Here is a 17,779-nt window from a genome sequence, read left to right as displayed (position 1 = left end):
AGCGAGTCGAGTTAGCGGCCGTAGTGCTTTTCCGTCCCAACTCCCTTACGGGCATCTCCTGAAAAGAGTAAGAAGTCAGCTTTAAAGACGTAGAAGCGACTCGATCGCATATACTTAGACGCAAGAGAGGAGCACGAGGCCAATAATGAATGGCTTGGCTATATGGTCTGGAGCAGGAATTGTCCCCGCTCGATCGATCTCCTCATGTGAGAAAGCAGCAGATCTGAGATGGTACAAGTACACGTGATAAACGAGTACTGGAATTCTTCTCCTTCCCGCGCGATCGAGAACCCAGAATCCAGAATCGTGGACTGTTTATGCCCCTGGGCGGTTGAAATTAAATAAGGATGCGGATTCTTCTAATTGCGCCCGCAGATCATTATTCGTTGATAACGGCCTGGTCAGTTTCCAGCCCACGCTCTGTCCATTTTTATACATTGACCCAACTGACATCAGCTGCAGTATGGATACGTCACGCACATGTTCCAGTTTCTGAAACCCTGGCAGTTTCGTGGAAATTGATGCAGCGCGCAGCTGATTTGTGAGGTGTCGCTCAAAAGGTCGACCAATATTTGGCCGCAGATGGCTGTTGAAGTTGTCCCAAGATCATGGGAACGCGATCTGCCGTGACTGCCAGCTGCATAATTGGCTCCTTGAGCCCTCGAAGTTCTAGGCTTGTCGCGGCCGGGCAGAAAGGCTGCTGGGACTAGCTGCTCGCTAGGCTCAACGCAGTAAAGGCACTGAATTAGTTTGTGATAGTTCATCCCCAAGGCCAAGTGAAATGATGTTCCCCAGTGCTCTCGCCCGCCAGCTTTTCTCTCCTGCTTGCGTCCTTCTCCCTTTCAAATGCGCTGGTCAACCACCGGACCGCATCATAATTCCTGTCGGTTCAATCTGATCCACTTTCAGTGACCTTTTTCTCAGTCTCTCTTTCACGTTTTCAATATAGTATCTCTTTCACCCGATTCATAACTGGCCTCCCAGCGACACCAGCTAGCCAGACCGGTCCCGCCTCCTCACTCCTTTTCCGCGTCTTCTTTTTCACACCCCCTCGTCTTCCTCTGTCTCTCCTCTCCTCCCAGCGTCTCCATACTCTTTCTTCCGATTTAGATCTTCGTCCTCTTTAACCTAATCTGTTACTTGTCGACCATCATACGGGTACTCGTCGTCTGCCTCTAATATTGCTTCGACCAAGCCATATCCACGGTACGACCCGTCGGTCCCTCCAAGCTGAACCGAACCAGACGCCGTTTCCAGCAGTCCTAGGGAGATTGGAAGTCTCCACAATTCCTCCTATTTACAATTTCCTGTTCCTGGCGACTCTGTTTTCAGTTGTCGTCTTCCTTCTACCTTGTTTATCGATCCTTTCACCTCGCAGTGTCGCTGGTGAGAGCTGCCCGGCCTCCTTTATTCGCCCCGCCCTCGCATGATACATCGCCCCAATTTACCATATCAACGAAGCTTGGCTGGCAACATCCGCTGTGATCCTTACCGCTATTGCTCGTTTACTAGGATGGCCTGATTACCGTGAAGGGGACCCAGGGGCAGCCGCGCTTTAACACTTCCTCGATTTGCATACACCTCATTTGCAATTATACTCTCGACCCCGGCCCAGCTGGTCTGGCCTCCTGCATTTATTATACATTCTTCTGTTGGACGCTGGGATGGCGGGTACAGCTACGGCGACGTTTTCTGCGGATGTTTGGACATCAGCTAGCACAATAGATGCCAGCGCGCAACCATGGGACTTCGCTGTTCCGGTTAATCAGGAGGTAGGTACAAACGATATATGATTGTCTGAAAAATAAGATGCTTTGGCTTTTGTCCTGCAAAATGATACGAAGCGATTCAGACAGCAGCTGATTGAGCATTTCCAGAACCGACATCGCTCGAAGTCCCGAACGTCCCGCAAGTCTAGAGACCGCGGCTCAAAAAGCTCCCGCAGTTCATCGCTATCCAAACAAATTTATGGTCACGAACAATCCCATTTCGCGCCGCGAGGTCGGAGAGATGCAAGCCTCAGCCGCAAAGAGTTCGACAGCGGGGGCGTGCAGGACACCGCGGCAACATCACATATTAACGGGTCAAGGAAAAGTGACATAAAAGATGATGAAGAAAACGATGAGAACTGGATTCATCGCGATAAACTAGCTCGTATTGAAAGCGAAGAGCTACAACAAGCTGCTATCCTGTTTCAGCGTCGACCTGGGACTGGGAGTACGAGAGGGCGCGGGAGAAGCCGGGACCACCATCACGGTAGCGTTAGCGGAACCACTGTGATTTCAGCGACACACCATGAACCATTGGAACCATGGCCAGACCTTCAAGAAGACCAACAAAATAATACCGCTTCTGCAGCTCTCGCGGGCGGCGATGATATTACAGAAGATGAACGCCAGTATTGGGATCTTCGCCGGCCTGAGGAAATTGCGGCGGAAAGGGGTTCTAGTACATCAAGTATATACCGCAACCCTGGGCTGCGGAAGAGTTCTTCTCGTATCCCTATTCCGACTTCAAGTCCTGTGCCTCTATCACCACCGACTATCGACCGCGAATATTTCACATCTCGCTCGCGGGCTCCGACAAGTGAGAACGAAGAGGTCTCATCAAATGCAAGGCCACGTAGAGCTAGCGAACCGTTAACAGTAGATTCTGCCTCGAACTCTGACCCTACTAGCGAGAGCCGCCCCGGGAGTCGGGGCTGGCCAGCGTCCCAGAATGCTACCACCAAGAAGACCGCTGCGAAACCAGCCACTACAAACAGAAAGACATCTGCTCCGAACCCCAAGAAGCCATCGCCCCGAAGTCGCGCAACGTCGAGTAATGCCAACCAGCGCCCCACGACCAGGTCAGGCGAAGCACGTCCACCTATGTCCATCAATCGCCCGGAAGGAGATCCGCCATGGCTGGCAACGATGTATAAGCCAGACCCGCGACTCCCCCCAGATCAGCAAATATTGCCTACCCATGCACGGAAGATGCAACAAGAACAATGGGAGAAGGAAGGCAAGACACCTACAATGTATGACCGAGAATTCGCACCGCTTGCAATTGCACCTGATCAGCCTCAACCGGAAGTCAAGACGGAGAAAGAGGCAGAGAAGGAAAGTCAGCAACAAGAACATTTGAAACCGGAGGGTTTGGGTCTGCAACCGCCCCCAAAAAGCCCCGAGCCGAGTCGGCCTGGTACAAGCACAGGGTACAGTCCGATGCCGAAAGTGCAGGAGACACCTCCAACCGGGTTGACGCCGAGGTTCAACAGCCAAACCGTGGTGACAGCTCAAGGGCCGCCTCCAGAAGACGAGAAGGCCGAGAAGGGATGTGGATGCTGCATCGTGATGTGATCTCCCAGATCTCTATAAAAGCATTTATACCTCTGCTATTGCAAGTATTTTTCTGTCTTCTTTCTGGATTTATCACGTGTTCGTTCAGCGTTAAGGGACGGTGTTTTTTTCTGTTCGACAGCCATTTTCTGCATCCTAGATCATTTCCTTTCTTGCCATACCTTACCCTCTTTTACTTCATATCTCCTATTTGGTCTATCATGGCGCTGCAGCCATATCATATCTTGTTCCTGCGCTTGATACCTTGTCACTGCTCTATCGCCAAATGTTTGTGCGGCATTCCGCGGAAAAGATTCGAAATGTCGCAATTCGTGGGTCTCTTATGACTTCACCCGTGCATCTAACTACTTCTTCTAACTCAATTTTCTAGTCAATGAACATATAGGCTATGGCTTGCATTCCACTTCAGTATCGTAGTCCCTGAAAGTAGTAGGGCAATCATGTGACCTTTGTAATTACCGCCGCCTCCGCCGAGGTCTTCCGTCGCTCTGGAATAATCCATTGCGTGCTCCCCCATCTATGATGACCAAACCCCTCTTTCGTCATTCCTGATTCCTCCAACTAAACAAATTCCTCTTTCCCCTCTTCCATCTTTCTTGTTTTCATATTTTCCTGGGATATCCCAGCTAGTTGCCCACCATTTCTTTCATCTTCCGTCGACTTTTCGGGTCTTTTGCCCCCGCCTCTCCAGCTACAATGTCTTCCGCAAAGGTCAAGGCCCAGCAAATCATTGATGAGAACGGCGTTGGTATGTTTTTCCTCCGATCCCGCGATAAGACTAGAGCGAGGCTAACAGGGTCGATTTGGTAAAGTCGTCTTCTCCAAGTCCTACTGCCCCTACTGCAAGGCCAGCAAGAGCCTCCTGAGCGAACTGGGCGCCAAATACTACGCGCTTGAGCTGGATACCATCGGTACGTTGCGTTTACCTGGCTCCGTTATTGTTGTAACTTAGATGGGTAACTGTGAACCGCTGCTAACGACTTTTTTTCATAGATGACGGAGCTGACCTCCAGAACGCCCTTGAGGAAATCAGCGGCCAGCGCACCGTTCCCAACATCTACATTGCCAAAAAGCACATTGGTGGAAACTCGGACCTCCAGGGTATCAAGAAGGATCTGCCCGCGCTGTTAAAGGATGCTGGAGCTCTGTAAATTGGCTTTAGCTATATAAGTGAATGTGTGTCGTTGGAGCGGGATAATAGCTCGCTGATAATATAACATATATGCATTTCTATAAATGGACAATATCCACATGAACGACTTTTCGTCATATCTTGTTTCATGTTTAGAATCCAGTGATACGTGTAAAAAGTATAACACACTTTATATATTTGTCTGAATGGAGATTGCTAGAGTACAGGATAACCATTACAGGATCTTTTGAACAACAGTTCCAATAGGCCGCTCAACTATGCCCATAATGCCATCAACAATATTCCGTCGCGCCTCCTCACTGGACACATTCTTTCCACCGAGGTATATCAACCATACCAACCTACTGATCCGCTCGTCAGAGACGCGGCCCATAAATCGAAACGGCTTCGACGCATCGGGCTGGAATAGCGCATCCAGCTCCCCGCGGGCGTTGCGCAGCAGTAGTAGCGTCTGGCCCTTAGGTACGTGCTTGCGCTGACCGCCACCAAACAGCGTTTTGAAGTCATTCACCGCGGAGCCAAAGACATCGTCCTGGAATTCATCAGGATTTGCAGCGCCCGCACCAGCTTCCGTAGCAGCGGCTTTCGCCCTGGCATTGGCCTTTTGCGCGCGCGTTGTGATACCGCGCACCCAGCTGTCGCGCAAATGCGCAAAGTCTGTGTTCCGTGTAGGAACAATCCGGATGGCCGTCCGGAGACCGTCCTCCTTCAGTATCGCGTTCCAGGCATCTTCACCTTTCTCGCCGTCAAGCAAGAGATCCTTCAACCGCTGGCGCTCGGTAGACACTAATGATGTAGCGGAAGTGGCGCCTACCTGATTTGTGATAACCTCCTGATCGCTCGGAGGGTGAGCAGCCATATGGACAAGGCGCTGCTGTAGTTCCGAAATGTCCGACTTAGCCACGTACAGTCCAACAACGTACACCTGGATCTTCAAAAACGAAACGGTGCGGACACCCAACCCTAGTAGCTGGTATTCCTCTTCATCTTCCCCATTGCCAGTAAGTTCGTCCCAAGGCGCGAGCTTGGATGCCGCCGAACTTCCATCCCCTTCATACTTGGGCAGTCTAATAGTAGACGGGAAATACGGCACCGAGCTTGTCCCAGTCGTGACCTGTTCTACACCATCCTGGCCCTGGATCCGGATAACAGAAGGACTACTCGTAAACCCATCGGGACCGTCCATTCTCATCGTCCCATTATTCTTTTTCTTCTCTGCCGCCTCCTGGGCCTTCTGTTGTTGTTGCAGCTCTAGCCCGAACAAGTCGAGCTTGATCACGCCGTACATTGCCATCCCACAGGCCAATATCCCGGCGCCGGATACAATCATCGACCGGCGGTACTTAGCGACATCCTCTTCACGCGAGTTTGCATTCGCGCGTGCGCGGAGGGGGTTATTGCGGAGCGGAGAGCTTGTAGAAAGATATCGAGACGTTGCGGTCGGCCGGAGATAGCGGTTGCGGATGCACTGGCCGCAATTGCGGAATAGTATGGATTTCGACACCGAGAGTGGAGGTTTAAAAGCCATTTTGCTGGGACGAGTAACTCTGCTGCTCGAACTCGGGTTATGGAGGATGGCTTGACCAAATGACGCACGCACATCTGACAGTTCACGTGACTCCTACTTTTAAAGCATAGACCATTGCTTTTCTGTTACCAATGGGCTGTGGCTGTTATCTGCCAAAGTCATTAAAAGAGACCCATGGCCATGGTCAGAGGGGCTTAAAAATATAATAATAGGGGCAGTTTGGGTTGTCCGCCCTATCATTTGGCAGCTGGAGGGCACCATCGCAGCTTTACAGAGTAGCTCAAGTTGTCGCAGGGCGCGCTCCACTCCAAACATGATACCATTCCAACTACTGCTACCTAAACATATATGACACCTTATAAACCGCAAAAGACACTGTCGCAGAAGAATCTTCCTTAAGCATAGAGCAACTAATCAGAATGGCGTTCGTGAAGAGAATACCCTGGATCGAAACACCCCTGATTGAATCTGCTTCCTTATCAAAGACGGCTGGATGGTAAGCACCAACTCTCCTAGCACTCTGCATTCTTACTAATAGCATAAACAGCAGAGTATTCCTCAAACTAGACCTCCTTCAGCCTTCTGGCTCTTTCAAATCTAGGTAGGTTAAAGAGCCTGTCCACCGCCGAGTTTATACTAACCCATAATCCAGAGGAATTGGAAACCTCATCTGCAATGCCCTTCAAGACCCAGCCAACAGAGGCAAAGAACTCCACTTCTTTAGCTCCTCTGGCGGAAACGCCGGTCTGGCTGCCGTTATCGCGGCGCGTGATCTCGGCTGCCGTTGTACAGTTGTCGTGCCGTACTCGACGAAACCTATGATGATCACAAAGCTGCGGGAGGCCGGTGCCACTGATGTGATCCAACATGGGGACAGTTGGTTTGAGGCCGATACGTATCTTCGGGAGACATTTATTGAGAATCAGGACCAAGGAGGCGATGCCGCGACAAAGAGGAATATCTACGTTCCACCGTTTGATCATCCGCAGATCTGGAAGGGTGTCGGGACTATGATTGATGAGATCGCACAGCAAATGCCGCCTAGGGATGTTTCGAAAGGTTCTTTTCCCGCAGATGCTGTGATTTGTAGCGTTGGTGGAGGTGGCCTCTTTAATGGTGTGGTTGAGGGGCTGGGTCGACATCTGGCAACTAAAAATGGCGATGCTCCTGGGGGCAAGGTCCGCGTTTTAGCCGTCGAAACTGAAGGAACTGATTCCCTCGCTTTGTCCCTTCGAAAAGGTACATTGCAGCCGCTCCCGGCTATTACGTCCCTCGCTACATCGCTAGGAGCACTTCAAGTGGCGCCGCAGACTCTGAAGAACGCGCAGTGCCCGCCCGCCAGAGTAGATGTCGTCAGCGTTGTCGGCTCTGATGCGGAAGCTGCCCAAGGCGTGATTCGGCTCGCGGATGAACACCGGTTGCAAGTTGAATTGGCTTGTGGTATCAGTGTAGAGGTTGGTGGCTCGGTGAAGCTGAGGGATTACATGCCTGATCTGACGCCGGACAGCCGGATAGTTATTGTTATTTGTGGAGGAAGCAATGTCACTGCGGAGATGGTGGTGGAGTATAGGAAAAGGCTTCATGATGGTTGGGATAGCGCATAGTTAGTAGCTATTATAGAAGGATATAGAATTACTGCTTCGATATCGTATAGCGCGGCTTTTGCGTCGCCTGCGGTCGGATCCGTAGTTCACGCATTTGACGCCATTCTTGGTAGTCAGGTCCCCGTCTTATTTCTAAGTACCTGCTGCTAGAAACGCAATGAAGACTCAGCCCCTGCTATTCGGGCGTTAGGTCTCTAAGGGGAGTAAAAGTAGCCCACTTTCATCTAACAGTGTATCCATCCATATGCTCCAGCTGTATGTTCTACGGCTCTATGCGCGTGGTGAAATATATCAGAGTACTTAGGCCTTCGAGATTGTATTCGTCTTTTCACCTCGCATATACTTAGGTGTCTGTATGAACTCATTGACATTTATATTCGTCTTCAAAATGGCTGATTGATGCCTCTAGCTTGCCAAAGGTTGTGCTTTCCAGATGATCCTAAAGGGATGTGACTTTGTATGATAACTAAACAAATTTCAGGTAAAGCTGCCAGCATAAACAAGAAGAGCACAATGCACTCCAGCTTTACTTGGAGAAGTAGACAAATTCAGACTTCGACTGTGTGAAACCGATTGAAGCTCTGCAATGACCGGTGATTGTCCCCTTCTGTTCAGCAATGGGGCATGGCCGATAGCATCAATTTCTTCATTACTGAAGCCGGGGCTCCTTTAATACCAAGAGCTTTTTCATGTTTTTGTATATCTCGATAGGCGTAAAATATTTCCGGAGGATGAACTTTGATCTATACGAGCCTGGACCCTAGATTGCTCTTTCTTCCAGCAAAGTAGCCATAATAGCTTACGAATCATCTTCTGCTTTCAGATGGGTTGTAGCCAAGAGCCATTCGTCTGCTATTTACGCCATGTCTAGGCGATATTTTGCGCCAGGCCAGAGTGGGCAAGTACGACTAAGGCTTGAACAGCCCCGTCTGAGAATTCCAAAGATCTCCACTGGTCACGGTCAGTAGAGATAACTATCACCTTTCTGGTACTCCTTGCTTTGATAATGGGATCACTCCGAAGCGGTATCTTACGGACTCGAAAGTTGCAATCACTAATATGCTGAGCGGCGATGCCCTTCCTACCTAGGCACAAAGCAGCTCAAGCTTATCTTGGTTCTTAAATGCCGACCATTGTCTGATTCATTCAAAGTTTCAGAGATTTGCCTCTTCAACAGTGACGACTACAGTCTTGCACTACCAAGCAGCGTATAGTTGTTTCATCTGATGGCTGATTGACTTAGCTATCTCCTTGGGTAACAGAGCTAGGGCCTACACACAAGCAACAATCTTCCAGATGTGCCATTCACGAAGCAAGGAGACAAGTCGCGAATTTAACTTATCATAGCAACAAGGCTTTGCCGAGCGGTCCTCGACCCTGGTCGCAGTCTCTCTAACCCACTCGGCATAGAGGACTCAAGCTAACAGCTCATTCTTCGGCCCTTGTCATATGGAAGGGAATATTGAACCAGTTAACGGTATTTCAACCCATGAGTACCGAGTCATCTGGTGCAGATTGAGATCATGGTCCTGAGGCTGGCAGCACGCGAGGCTATGAAAGCCAGGAGAAACTTCAAGGCGCGAGAGAACACAAATAACAACTACGCACCATGAATAATAATAATGTCAGAATATGTAAAAGATTAATCATCCATAGATAGTAATTGAGAGATTTGGTTCCAGCCTTACCTGCAGGGCGAGTGTAGCAATTGGCATTTTAGTGCGAGGAAAGTAATTCCGCCCTTCTAATCCGTACGCCGTTAACGTAAATCCCGGGCGGTAGGTGCGTCCCGGGCGGAAGGTAGTTTTCTCATCCACCCCACTGCTATACAAACTTTCGATTTCAATAACTCAATCAATTCTTATCCAAACTAAATAAACTAAGGATGATTCGGAACCTTACAGCTTGTTCTTTTATGGCCTTGTACTCCGCAATTTGTACACCTTGGGGGGGCGCGCCTAAGTCTCTCCGAAGTTGGAAGGGTACTGGAGCTTGAACCCCCCCCACCAGCTTGTAATTCATTATTTCTCAACGAAATAAGGTCCCTGGCTTCTTTAAATGAGAGTCCATCTGTAGGAGTCATTAGACGCCTAGAACGACTCTTTTTTGCCATGTTATCTGCCACAAATAAACGGAGATCCTTGTTTTCCTGTGCCAGCAACCCAGCATTGTAAATAGCCACCTCACAGCCCTTTACAAATTCATCCAGCGCCTGTTTTGAGGGGCTTGAAGGACTCCTAGAGCCCTCTTTTAGAAGCTTTTTGACTGATGAAGCTTTTCGATACACCTGACGGACTGTATGAGGCGTACAGAGTTGAGAGGAGGGGATTGAAGCAGTACCTCTGCTTGGGGGGGGGGTGTAGGAGTCAATGGTCTTAACTGCAGCTTATCCAGTACTGCAGCAGGTGAGAAAGGATGTAACCCAGTTGCCCTGAATCCGCTTTGAATGTTCTCTATTGTAAAGACTTTCTTATAGGCTTCTGAATAAGCCTTCAAAAAATCAAGCTTGTCAACATGGTTGTATCCTAGGCGTGCCTTCTGCTCAATCAGGGATCTGTATGCCCTCTTCAAGGGGCCAAAACAGCCCACATCCAGGGGTTGCAGGAGGTGAGATGAATGAGGAGGCATGCAGACGGGGATAATGTTATTATCCTTGCATGTAGTGTCAAAGGCCGGGGTCAAGTGGCTTCCATGGCCGTCCAGAATAAGGAGTATATACTCCCCCCTTCGCCGCCTCTGTATCGCTGGAATAAAGCATTTTTGAAGCCAGCGAAGCCCAATTATATCTGTAGTCTATCTATTATCACTAACCTCAATCCTCCAGGCATGTGGAATAGAGAGTTCCTCAAACCATCCCTCTCTATAGCGCTTTCCCTTAAAGATAATGGTTGATGGAACTGACCATCCAGTTGAATTGATGCATTCAATGGTGGTAACCTACTCGCAATCCCCCGGCTGTATAAGCCATGGTTTGCCTGGCATTTCTGCTCGAGATACCACTTTTGTTGTTGCAATTAGGCCCATAGCAAAGCCAGTTTCATCAAAGTTGTAGATATCATCATCTGATATCCCATACTCAACTTTAATCCTCTGTATCTCATTGAAAAATGGGCGAATTATCTTGGGATCTTTACAAAGTGCTCTCTGACAATTGATCTTCCGAGAAAACCTGGTTTTGATTTCAGGGCGCCTTTTTGTAAACTCTGTTACCCAGTTCTTTCTGATTGGTCGAGATGAGGTTGAGGATTCATCCAGGATAAGTTGTGCCATCTCACATACGCGCGAGGGCCTGGGAGCTGCTCCATGAATGTCAAGTGATACTATCCATCCTATCAAGACCTCTTCTTGATGTAGGGATAGCCTATGCTGGTGGTTGCGGAGTTCTGCTTGAGATTGGCGGCCATGAAGTCTCCCTCGAAGTGTATTGGGATGAATTTTGTATGCACGCGCTGCGGGCGCAATTTTTTGAAATTTTCCATTTTTAATGTCTTGAATCGCGCATTGGATCCTGCCCTCTTGCTCAATCAAATCTCGCTTTGTTTTACGCGCTTTTGGTGGCATGATGGTTGTTGAAAGTTGAGGTTGATAAACGCGTTGGGGTGGACGAGAAAACTACCTTCCGCCCGGGACGCACCTACCGCCCGGGATTTACGTTATGACTTTCGCGCAGAACTCTGTCCAGGTCATGTAATATCACGTGATAAGCAAGGTACACGCAAAACGAGGTACATTTACGAATAGTTTCAACATTGGCTTTACGGGAAGAGCTGAGATTAATAATGAACAGCGGATTTGAAGTTCAGGAATCATAATCCATTGTAGAATCAACTACATAACAAGTCTAATTCCATTTCTTTCATTCGTAAAGGCTTTTTTAAGGAAGTCATAACGGCATAAATCGAATGTCCGCTTATTTCTTACCAGCCTTCTGGGCGGCCTTGGTGACCTTACCAGCACCAGCGGTGGACTTCTCGACGCTCTTGACGACACCGACAGCAACGGTCTGGCGCATGTCACGGACGGCGAAACGACCAAGGGGAGGGTAGTCGGTGAAAGACTCGACACACATGGGCTTGGAAGGAATCATCTTGACGATAGCAGCATCACCAGACTTGATGAACTTGGGGCTGGACTCGACAGACTTTCCGGTACGGCGGTCGATCTTCTCCTGGAGCTCAGCGAACTTGCAGGCAATGTGGGCAGTGTGGCAGTCGAGGACGGGGGCGTAACCAGCGCCAACCTGACCAGGGTGGTTAAGGACGATGACCTGGGCGGTGAAAGAGGCGGCACCGGCAGGGGGGTCGTTCTTGGAGTCACCAGCGACGTTACCACGGCGGATTTCCTTGACGGAAACGTTCTTCACGTTGAAACCAACGTTGTCACCGGGAACACCCTCCTTGAGCTGCTGGTGGTGCATCTCAACGGACTTGACTTCAGTGGTGACGTTGGCGGGAGCGAAGGTGACGACCATACCGGGGGTGATAACACCAGTCTCGACACGGCCGACAGGGACAGTTCCGATACCAGAGATCTTGTAGACATCCTGGAGGGGAAGACGGAGGGGCTTGTTGGAGGGACGAACAGGAGGCTCAATAGCGTCGATGGCCTCAAGGAGGGTCTTACCAGTGACCTTGCCGGCCTTGGTCTCCTTCTCCCAACCCTTGTACCAGGGGCAGTTGGCGGAGGGTTCGAGCATGTTGTCACCGTGGAAACCGGAGATGGGAACGAAGGCAACGGCCTTGGGGTTGTAGCCGACCTTCTTGATGAAACCGGAAGTCTCCTTGACGATTTCGTTGTAACGGGCCTCAGACCACTGGCAGGTGTCCATCTTGTTGAGGGCAACAATGAGCTGACGGACACCGAGGGTGAAAGCGAGCAGAGCGTGCTCACGGGTCTGGCCATCCTTGGAGATACCAGCCTCGAATTCACCAGTACCGGAAGCGATGATAAGGATAGCGCAGTCAGCCTGGGAGGTACCAGTGATCATGTTCTTGATGAAGTCACGGTGACCGGGGGCGTCTAGTTGAATTGTTAGATGGAGTTACGTTGTACAGGATCATATATACATACCAATGACGGTAACCTCATACTTGGGGGTCTGGAACTTCCAGAGAGCGATATCGATGGTGATACCACGCTCACGCTCGGACTTGAGCTTGTCAAGAACCCAAGCGTACTTGAAGGAACCCTTACCGAGTTCGGCGGCTTCCTTCTCGAACTTCTCAATGGTACGCTGGTCAATACCACCGCACTTGTAGATCAAGTGACCCTGTTGTTTGTGAGTGTTTGGTCAAGGACGGTCGGATGCGAGGAAGTCTTACCAGTAGTGGTGGACTTGCCGGAATCGACGTGGCCGATAACGACGATGTTGATGTGAGTCTTGTCTTCCTTACTATTGATCAAGAAAGTCAGTTAATGTGTCCAGCAGGCGATGAGAGATTGCAGCAACGTACCCCATGGTGAAGGTTGTGTTATGTTTTGTGGAATATAAAAGGGAGAAGTGCTCAGATACTACGGCTAGTAATGCGTAGAGGTGCTGAGCAGAGAAGTTAGCAGGAGATGGATGAAAGAAGGATGGAGGAGAGAAGCGAGGGAAGGGAAGATATACGTACTGAAGCGGACAAGGAGAGGAAGGGAAAGAAAATTTTGTGGGAGGGGGAGGGGAAATCCTTTTATGGAGGGGCAAGCGAGGACGACGACTAAGCGGGCGGGCTCAAACCCTTGGCTGGTAGATATCTGTCATTGGATATGGAGGGGTAACCCGCCCCACTCCCGATGCAAATTCTTCTCCTAGACTCCCACCTTGGGCGTCGAGCCTTTACAACACCTTCCGGAACGGCAGCCCAGCGCGACTCTTTCCTTGGTTCTGCTCCACCCCATCTCGTTTTCATGGCTTAGGGGCAGAAATTTTTTTTTGTTTAGCTTTTCTTTACTTGCTATCGCCTCTACGGTGGATTCTCGGATCGAAAAAGCTGGGCATCAACGCGTTGATGGTCGCATGGCGGCTTTTATCACTCTGTACTTTGCAGCGGACAACCCCGCGGCTGTACGAGTTTGCCGCCTTTTAATTTGTCTGCGACCAGCCTGCGATGGAGCGAGCGAGTGGCGTTGCTTGATCCACAGCGTCAAGATCAACATACGTAGCAAGATAGACCGCAAGAAAATGATGCTCGGAATCCATATTGACTCACGAAAATTTCTTTCTTTTTGCCCCCCTCATCTGTTGCCTGGGAGGTGAGTCAAATTGCCCCTCACTAAACGCTCCTTTGCTTTTCCCGAACTTGGCCCGTTCGAGAGCATGATCAGCACAAAGGCTTAACTTGGGCGGTGATTCTGCTGTCTCGTATTAATAAACTATAATAATTCTGTTTTTTTTTTTATGCTTCAGGCGTACTATATGCCATATACAAATGCTATCAAATCAGAAGTTAGGGGTATCTTTTGAGCGTGCACTCTAAGTCGCTAGCATATACACAAACACTAACAGCAAACGTTTTATCCCATGTTCGCCTCGCTTAAATATCGCAATAAATAGCCAAAATACAACCTAATGAACACCTAAACGGCGATTGGTGCAACGGGCATATTAGTTTTCTCTCCACCGAGCACCACATGTAGTACACTACCAGCCCCGTCAGTACACGCGCAATATGCAAGGTATCCGTCGAAGCAGGCACCTACCTTCAGGAATGTAGTCATCGGTTCGTCTGCACTTCGAATCTGTAGTTGAAAGAAGTACGCACGGTCGCCATTGCAGCCTTCCGCAGGGCATTGTGCTGCATAAGTAGAACGTCAAGTCAGCAATCATTAATGTAACAAGGCATGGATAAAGATGCCCCAACATACTGGCCATGCTATCTGCGTTCTCGAATTCGGCCTTGCCTCCGAATACAGCCTCGACTTCCTTTTGCTTCATGGGTGTCTTTTCGAACCAGGCCTGCTCAAGAGCATACTGATACGGGCATGTACGGCATTCAAAACGGTTGATCCCAAGAGGATACTTGGGCGAAGGGTCAGCGCGCGAAATAGTCAGCGCGTTGCTGCAGTTGGGGCAAACTAGAAATCATCGTTACTAAAAGGCTGATTAGCTGACGGGTTGAACATCGGTTGCGTACATGTCAAAGGCATTGTTGATCCGCGGAATTCAACGACTGCATGAACCACAGAAGCTAATAGTTAACCTCTAGATATTCGCCAGGAGCGCCTTCACGGGGTTGTTAATAAAGATAGCTAGCACTATCCCACTGCCGCAATGCGATATGAAGCCTTATCAGTTGGCGGGGAGAAATTTGTGTACACCGCCTTGTTAGGTGTGTTCCGCCGGATGATGCTGCGGGCCTTAAGGCATCATTCTTATTTTAGATCTGCCGATGAATTCATGTTTGTCGATTGGACTCGGGGGGCAGGCGGGGCGGATAATTGATGCTCCGAAAGACTGTTCCGCGGCGGGAGTGCAGAATGGCGGCATGCCAGCGGGGCAACCAAACAATAAGGAGGCCTACTCTAGAACTCCTGTACAGGCTGATACAGCTTCAACCAAAGGTTTTTTGTACGTATGACATTTCGTACGACTGCTTTAATCTCTTCCTGAGCTAAAACTCTCCTTCAGCTGCCTACTTTGTTGTCATTCTGTGTTTGATTTGCCTTAGCTGACCTCCAAACAATTGTAAGTCATGCCAGAACCTCGGCGGCTATCTTCCAGTCAACTCATAACTTACACTTCTTCAGTTAATAAGGATCACCCGAAACTCTACTGACTGGTTCTCATCTTCTAAGTTTGTGGAATCTGAACAACATGTCAGACGAGGTACACCGCCAATCCTCGAATCGCATAACAACCTAATCTTTACTCAGGGTGCCTCCCCCCGTGAACTCATCGTCGAAGCCTGCCGGCGAGACCAGCCTCATCTGATAGAACAAGTTCTTGATTCATTCGAAGGGAGATCAAATGAAGAGGTTGCCGAAATTTTCAACAACGTCACAGACGCAATGGGCAACCACGCTCTTCATATCTGTGCCCAATACGGAAGCTGTATGTCTCTTCGCTTCTCTTGTCGTTCTTTCTGAATGGATAGGTGATATTAACAGAATCCTCGCTATCTTAAGATGACACGATGGACGCGCTTTTCGACATCCAATTCTTCGAATGCGATCCCCTCACCCGTCTAGACAGCGACACTCCCCTGCACGTTGCAGTGCGGTACGCAATGGAGAAAGACGCCGAGTTAGGTGCAGAGATGATCAAGATGATGTGCGAGGCTGGGTGTGACCCACGAGTAAGGAATAAGCATGGACAGAAGCCGGCGGATTTGGTCTATAACAACCAGGATATCAAGACGACGCTGCAGCAGGCGGAGTACGTTCTTGCGGAGGGTTTGAGAAATGAGGACCTCGCTGATGGGGATGAGGGAAGTGCTAGCGATAGCGACTAGTGGATCGTGGAAACTACATTGTAACTTTTTTTTGCGTTTCTGTGATATAGATATGCATAAACGTATGACTTACGATTGGTGCTGCTGCTTTTATAATCTTTCTCGCGGTGTTGCTTTGATGAACTGGTGGTTTTCGTTGATTAGACTGCACAGGCGGTGATATATATCCTAGGAGCTTGCGGAACTTTGTATAATCATCCTGCTCTTCTCGGGTAATAAGACCCCCATATATCCTTTATATATATCGAACTCCACGTAATCCCCTGTCCAACCTCCCCCTAGGAAATGATACTTGACTATAGCGTGCTTTACTTTCCTCGAGTAGCCATATTATTTGGATAAGGCGAATGCACAAGGTTTTAGAGAGGTATCAAGAAGCTACGAGACAGGCATTCATAACGCGGGACATATCACGCATCACTATCTTCCTCAGAAGCGGCTCTCCGCCGCCGCGGTTGGGTCGGTCTGTCCTCACCGACACTCTCATCATCCCCGTTCTGCTCACCATCCACTGCCCGGCTATTTGGCTTCCTAAACCCAAGACTATTTGCCAACCGAAACTCGAATTCCTCTAACCTCTCCCTCTCGGCGGGAGTGATATCGTCATCTTCAATCATAGCCTGTCGACCGTAGACTTCCCTCACGAGCCCAGCTACGCCTCTCGCACCGACTTCAACCTTTCCCCGCGGCCCAACCATATACTCAATGATTTCATCTCCACCGTCCATCTCCCGGTTCTTGACTAAGTAGCCTTCTTTGCAGAGCCGTTGGAGTAAATGATCTGTGCGTTCGACAGGTGTGAATTGTTCGGCGTTCATACGGGAGAGGTACCGATCAAGTTTCTGCTCTTGGAGTGTGCCTCCGTTTAGTAGTATTACGGCAATTATAAACGTATACAGTCCCGTGTAAGAGCTCTCTGCTGGTCCGCGTGTTGGGCATAGAATATCCTGTTTCCGATACTTTGATGGCAGTATACTCGTAAGGATCCAAGACTTATTACTAGACAATGGCCTTTCAACTTTCTGGGCGGCTATTGCAGCGTGTCAGTATTCTATAGTAGCATGCCCAGCAAGTTCTGGAAACGGATATGCTCACCCCTCCGCTGTTGAATAGTAACCTTCTCCTTTTGCGGCAACTCAGCTAACTGCATTCCGAACGTTTCTGCTAAAGCCTTTTGCGCTCCCTCAAAGACAGTCTTGAATTGCCTCGATCCCTGTTCCCCAAGTACTTTATTGCTGATATCGACTCTTCGAATCGGCTGGCGTGAGTATTCGCTTGAAAGTGCCAGCCGCACTAGTTTCTTTACCATTACGTCTGTGCTGCTGGGGGCATGAGAAGGCGAGTCGTCACCGCTGCCATCTTCGCTCTCGACTGGGGACGCGCGGATGCGGCGCTGCTGGTGGTTCCTTAACTGAGTAGTCGATTCTGAGGAAGCGGACTCTCCGTCGCTGGATTGTGGTTCAGCAACCTGGTCGCACAATCAGTCATGCCGAAGTAGTGAATAGGGATAACGCACCGCTGGCCGCTTGCGAATGAGAGGCATTCTGACCGCGTAGTTATCAGTACAGTGTTTTCATAAAGCTATGAGACATATATCTGGCGTGGGGTGTGGACGCGTTTGACGCGACGATAAGAGTGGGTCAATTTATCCCAATCAAGAAATCACATGCACTTACGATTATCACATGTCAGCCCTATAGGCTATAGTTTAGGGTCAA

The 17,779-nt window shown here is 49.5% G+C and overlaps 8 protein-coding genes across 8 annotated transcripts, besides 1 other annotated feature; 4 read left to right on the top strand and 4 right to left on the bottom strand.

Annotated features, from left to right (window-relative positions):
* Window positions 1-17,779: part of a sequence feature (contig 1.68 76..250663(-1)) that runs on past both edges of the window.
* teaR lies at window positions 1,665-3,344 on the top strand (the record flags this gene model as incomplete). The annotated part of the gene is made up of 2 exons (XM_050611287.1): window positions 1,665-1,772; window positions 1,878-3,344. 2 exons carry the CDS (start codon window positions 1,665-1,667, stop codon window positions 3,342-3,344), a joined length of 1,575 nt encoding a protein of 524 aa, XP_050467330.1.
* ANIA_04215 (glutaredoxin) lies at window positions 3,862-4,577 on the top strand. Its single transcript, XM_656727.2, has 3 exons — window positions 3,862-4,092; window positions 4,157-4,255; window positions 4,338-4,577. Exons 1-3 carry the CDS (start codon window positions 4,041-4,043, stop codon window positions 4,493-4,495), a joined length of 309 nt encoding a protein of 102 aa, XP_661819.1. The 5' UTR covers window positions 3,862-4,040; the 3' UTR covers window positions 4,496-4,577.
* ANIA_04216 (chalcone isomerase domain-containing protein) lies at window positions 4,676-6,043 on the bottom strand. The gene has a single exon (XM_656728.2). It carries the CDS (start codon window positions 6,023-6,025, stop codon window positions 4,712-4,714), a length of 1,314 nt encoding a protein of 437 aa, XP_661820.1. The 5' UTR covers window positions 6,026-6,043; the 3' UTR covers window positions 4,676-4,711.
* Window positions 6,445-7,629, top strand: ANIA_04217 (putative L-serine dehydratase; the record flags this gene model as incomplete). The annotated part of the gene is made up of 3 exons (XM_656729.2): window positions 6,445-6,521; window positions 6,573-6,626; window positions 6,678-7,629. 3 exons carry the CDS (start codon window positions 6,445-6,447, stop codon window positions 7,627-7,629), a joined length of 1,083 nt encoding a protein of 360 aa, XP_661821.2.
* On the bottom strand, window positions 11,416-13,202 carry ANIA_04218 (translation elongation factor EF-1 alpha). The gene is made up of 4 exons (XM_656730.2): window positions 13,083-13,202; window positions 12,928-13,021; window positions 12,700-12,898; window positions 11,416-12,648 (listed from the first exon to the last, which is right to left on the bottom strand). The coding sequence occupies exons 1-4, from the start codon at window positions 13,085-13,087 to the stop codon at window positions 11,540-11,542; spliced, it is 1,407 nt and encodes a 468-aa protein (XP_661822.2). The 5' UTR covers window positions 13,088-13,202; the 3' UTR covers window positions 11,416-11,539.
* On the bottom strand, window positions 14,014-14,757 carry ANIA_04219 (DNA-directed RNA polymerase III core subunit RPC11; the record flags this gene model as incomplete). Its single annotated transcript, XM_656731.1, has 4 exons — window positions 14,014-14,022; window positions 14,311-14,405; window positions 14,476-14,685; window positions 14,745-14,757. 4 exons carry the CDS (start codon window positions 14,755-14,757, stop codon window positions 14,014-14,016), a joined length of 327 nt encoding a protein of 108 aa, XP_661823.1.
* Window positions 15,088-16,061, top strand: ANIA_04220 (ankyrin repeat-containing protein ANK1; the record flags this gene model as incomplete). Its single annotated transcript, XM_656732.1, has 4 exons — window positions 15,088-15,178; window positions 15,279-15,295; window positions 15,358-15,661; window positions 15,736-16,061. 4 exons carry the CDS (start codon window positions 15,088-15,090, stop codon window positions 16,059-16,061), a joined length of 738 nt encoding a protein of 245 aa, XP_661824.1.
* Window positions 16,472-17,637, bottom strand: ANIA_10523 (MAGE domain-containing protein; the record flags this gene model as incomplete). The annotated part of the gene is made up of 3 exons (XM_050611286.1): window positions 17,578-17,637; window positions 17,157-17,529; window positions 16,472-17,091 (listed from the first exon to the last, which is right to left on the bottom strand). The coding sequence occupies exons 1-3, from the start codon at window positions 17,602-17,604 to the stop codon at window positions 16,472-16,474; spliced, it is 1,020 nt and encodes a 339-aa protein (XP_050467329.1). The 5' UTR covers window positions 17,605-17,637.

Source organism: Aspergillus nidulans, chromosome II (assembly GCF_000011425.1).
Source record: "Aspergillus nidulans FGSC A4 chromosome II".
Classification (NCBI taxonomy): domain Eukaryota; kingdom Fungi; phylum Ascomycota; class Eurotiomycetes; order Eurotiales; family Aspergillaceae; genus Aspergillus; species Aspergillus nidulans.
The sequence above is the reverse complement of the archived record's forward strand: the minus strand, read 5'-3'. Positions and strand labels throughout refer to the sequence as shown.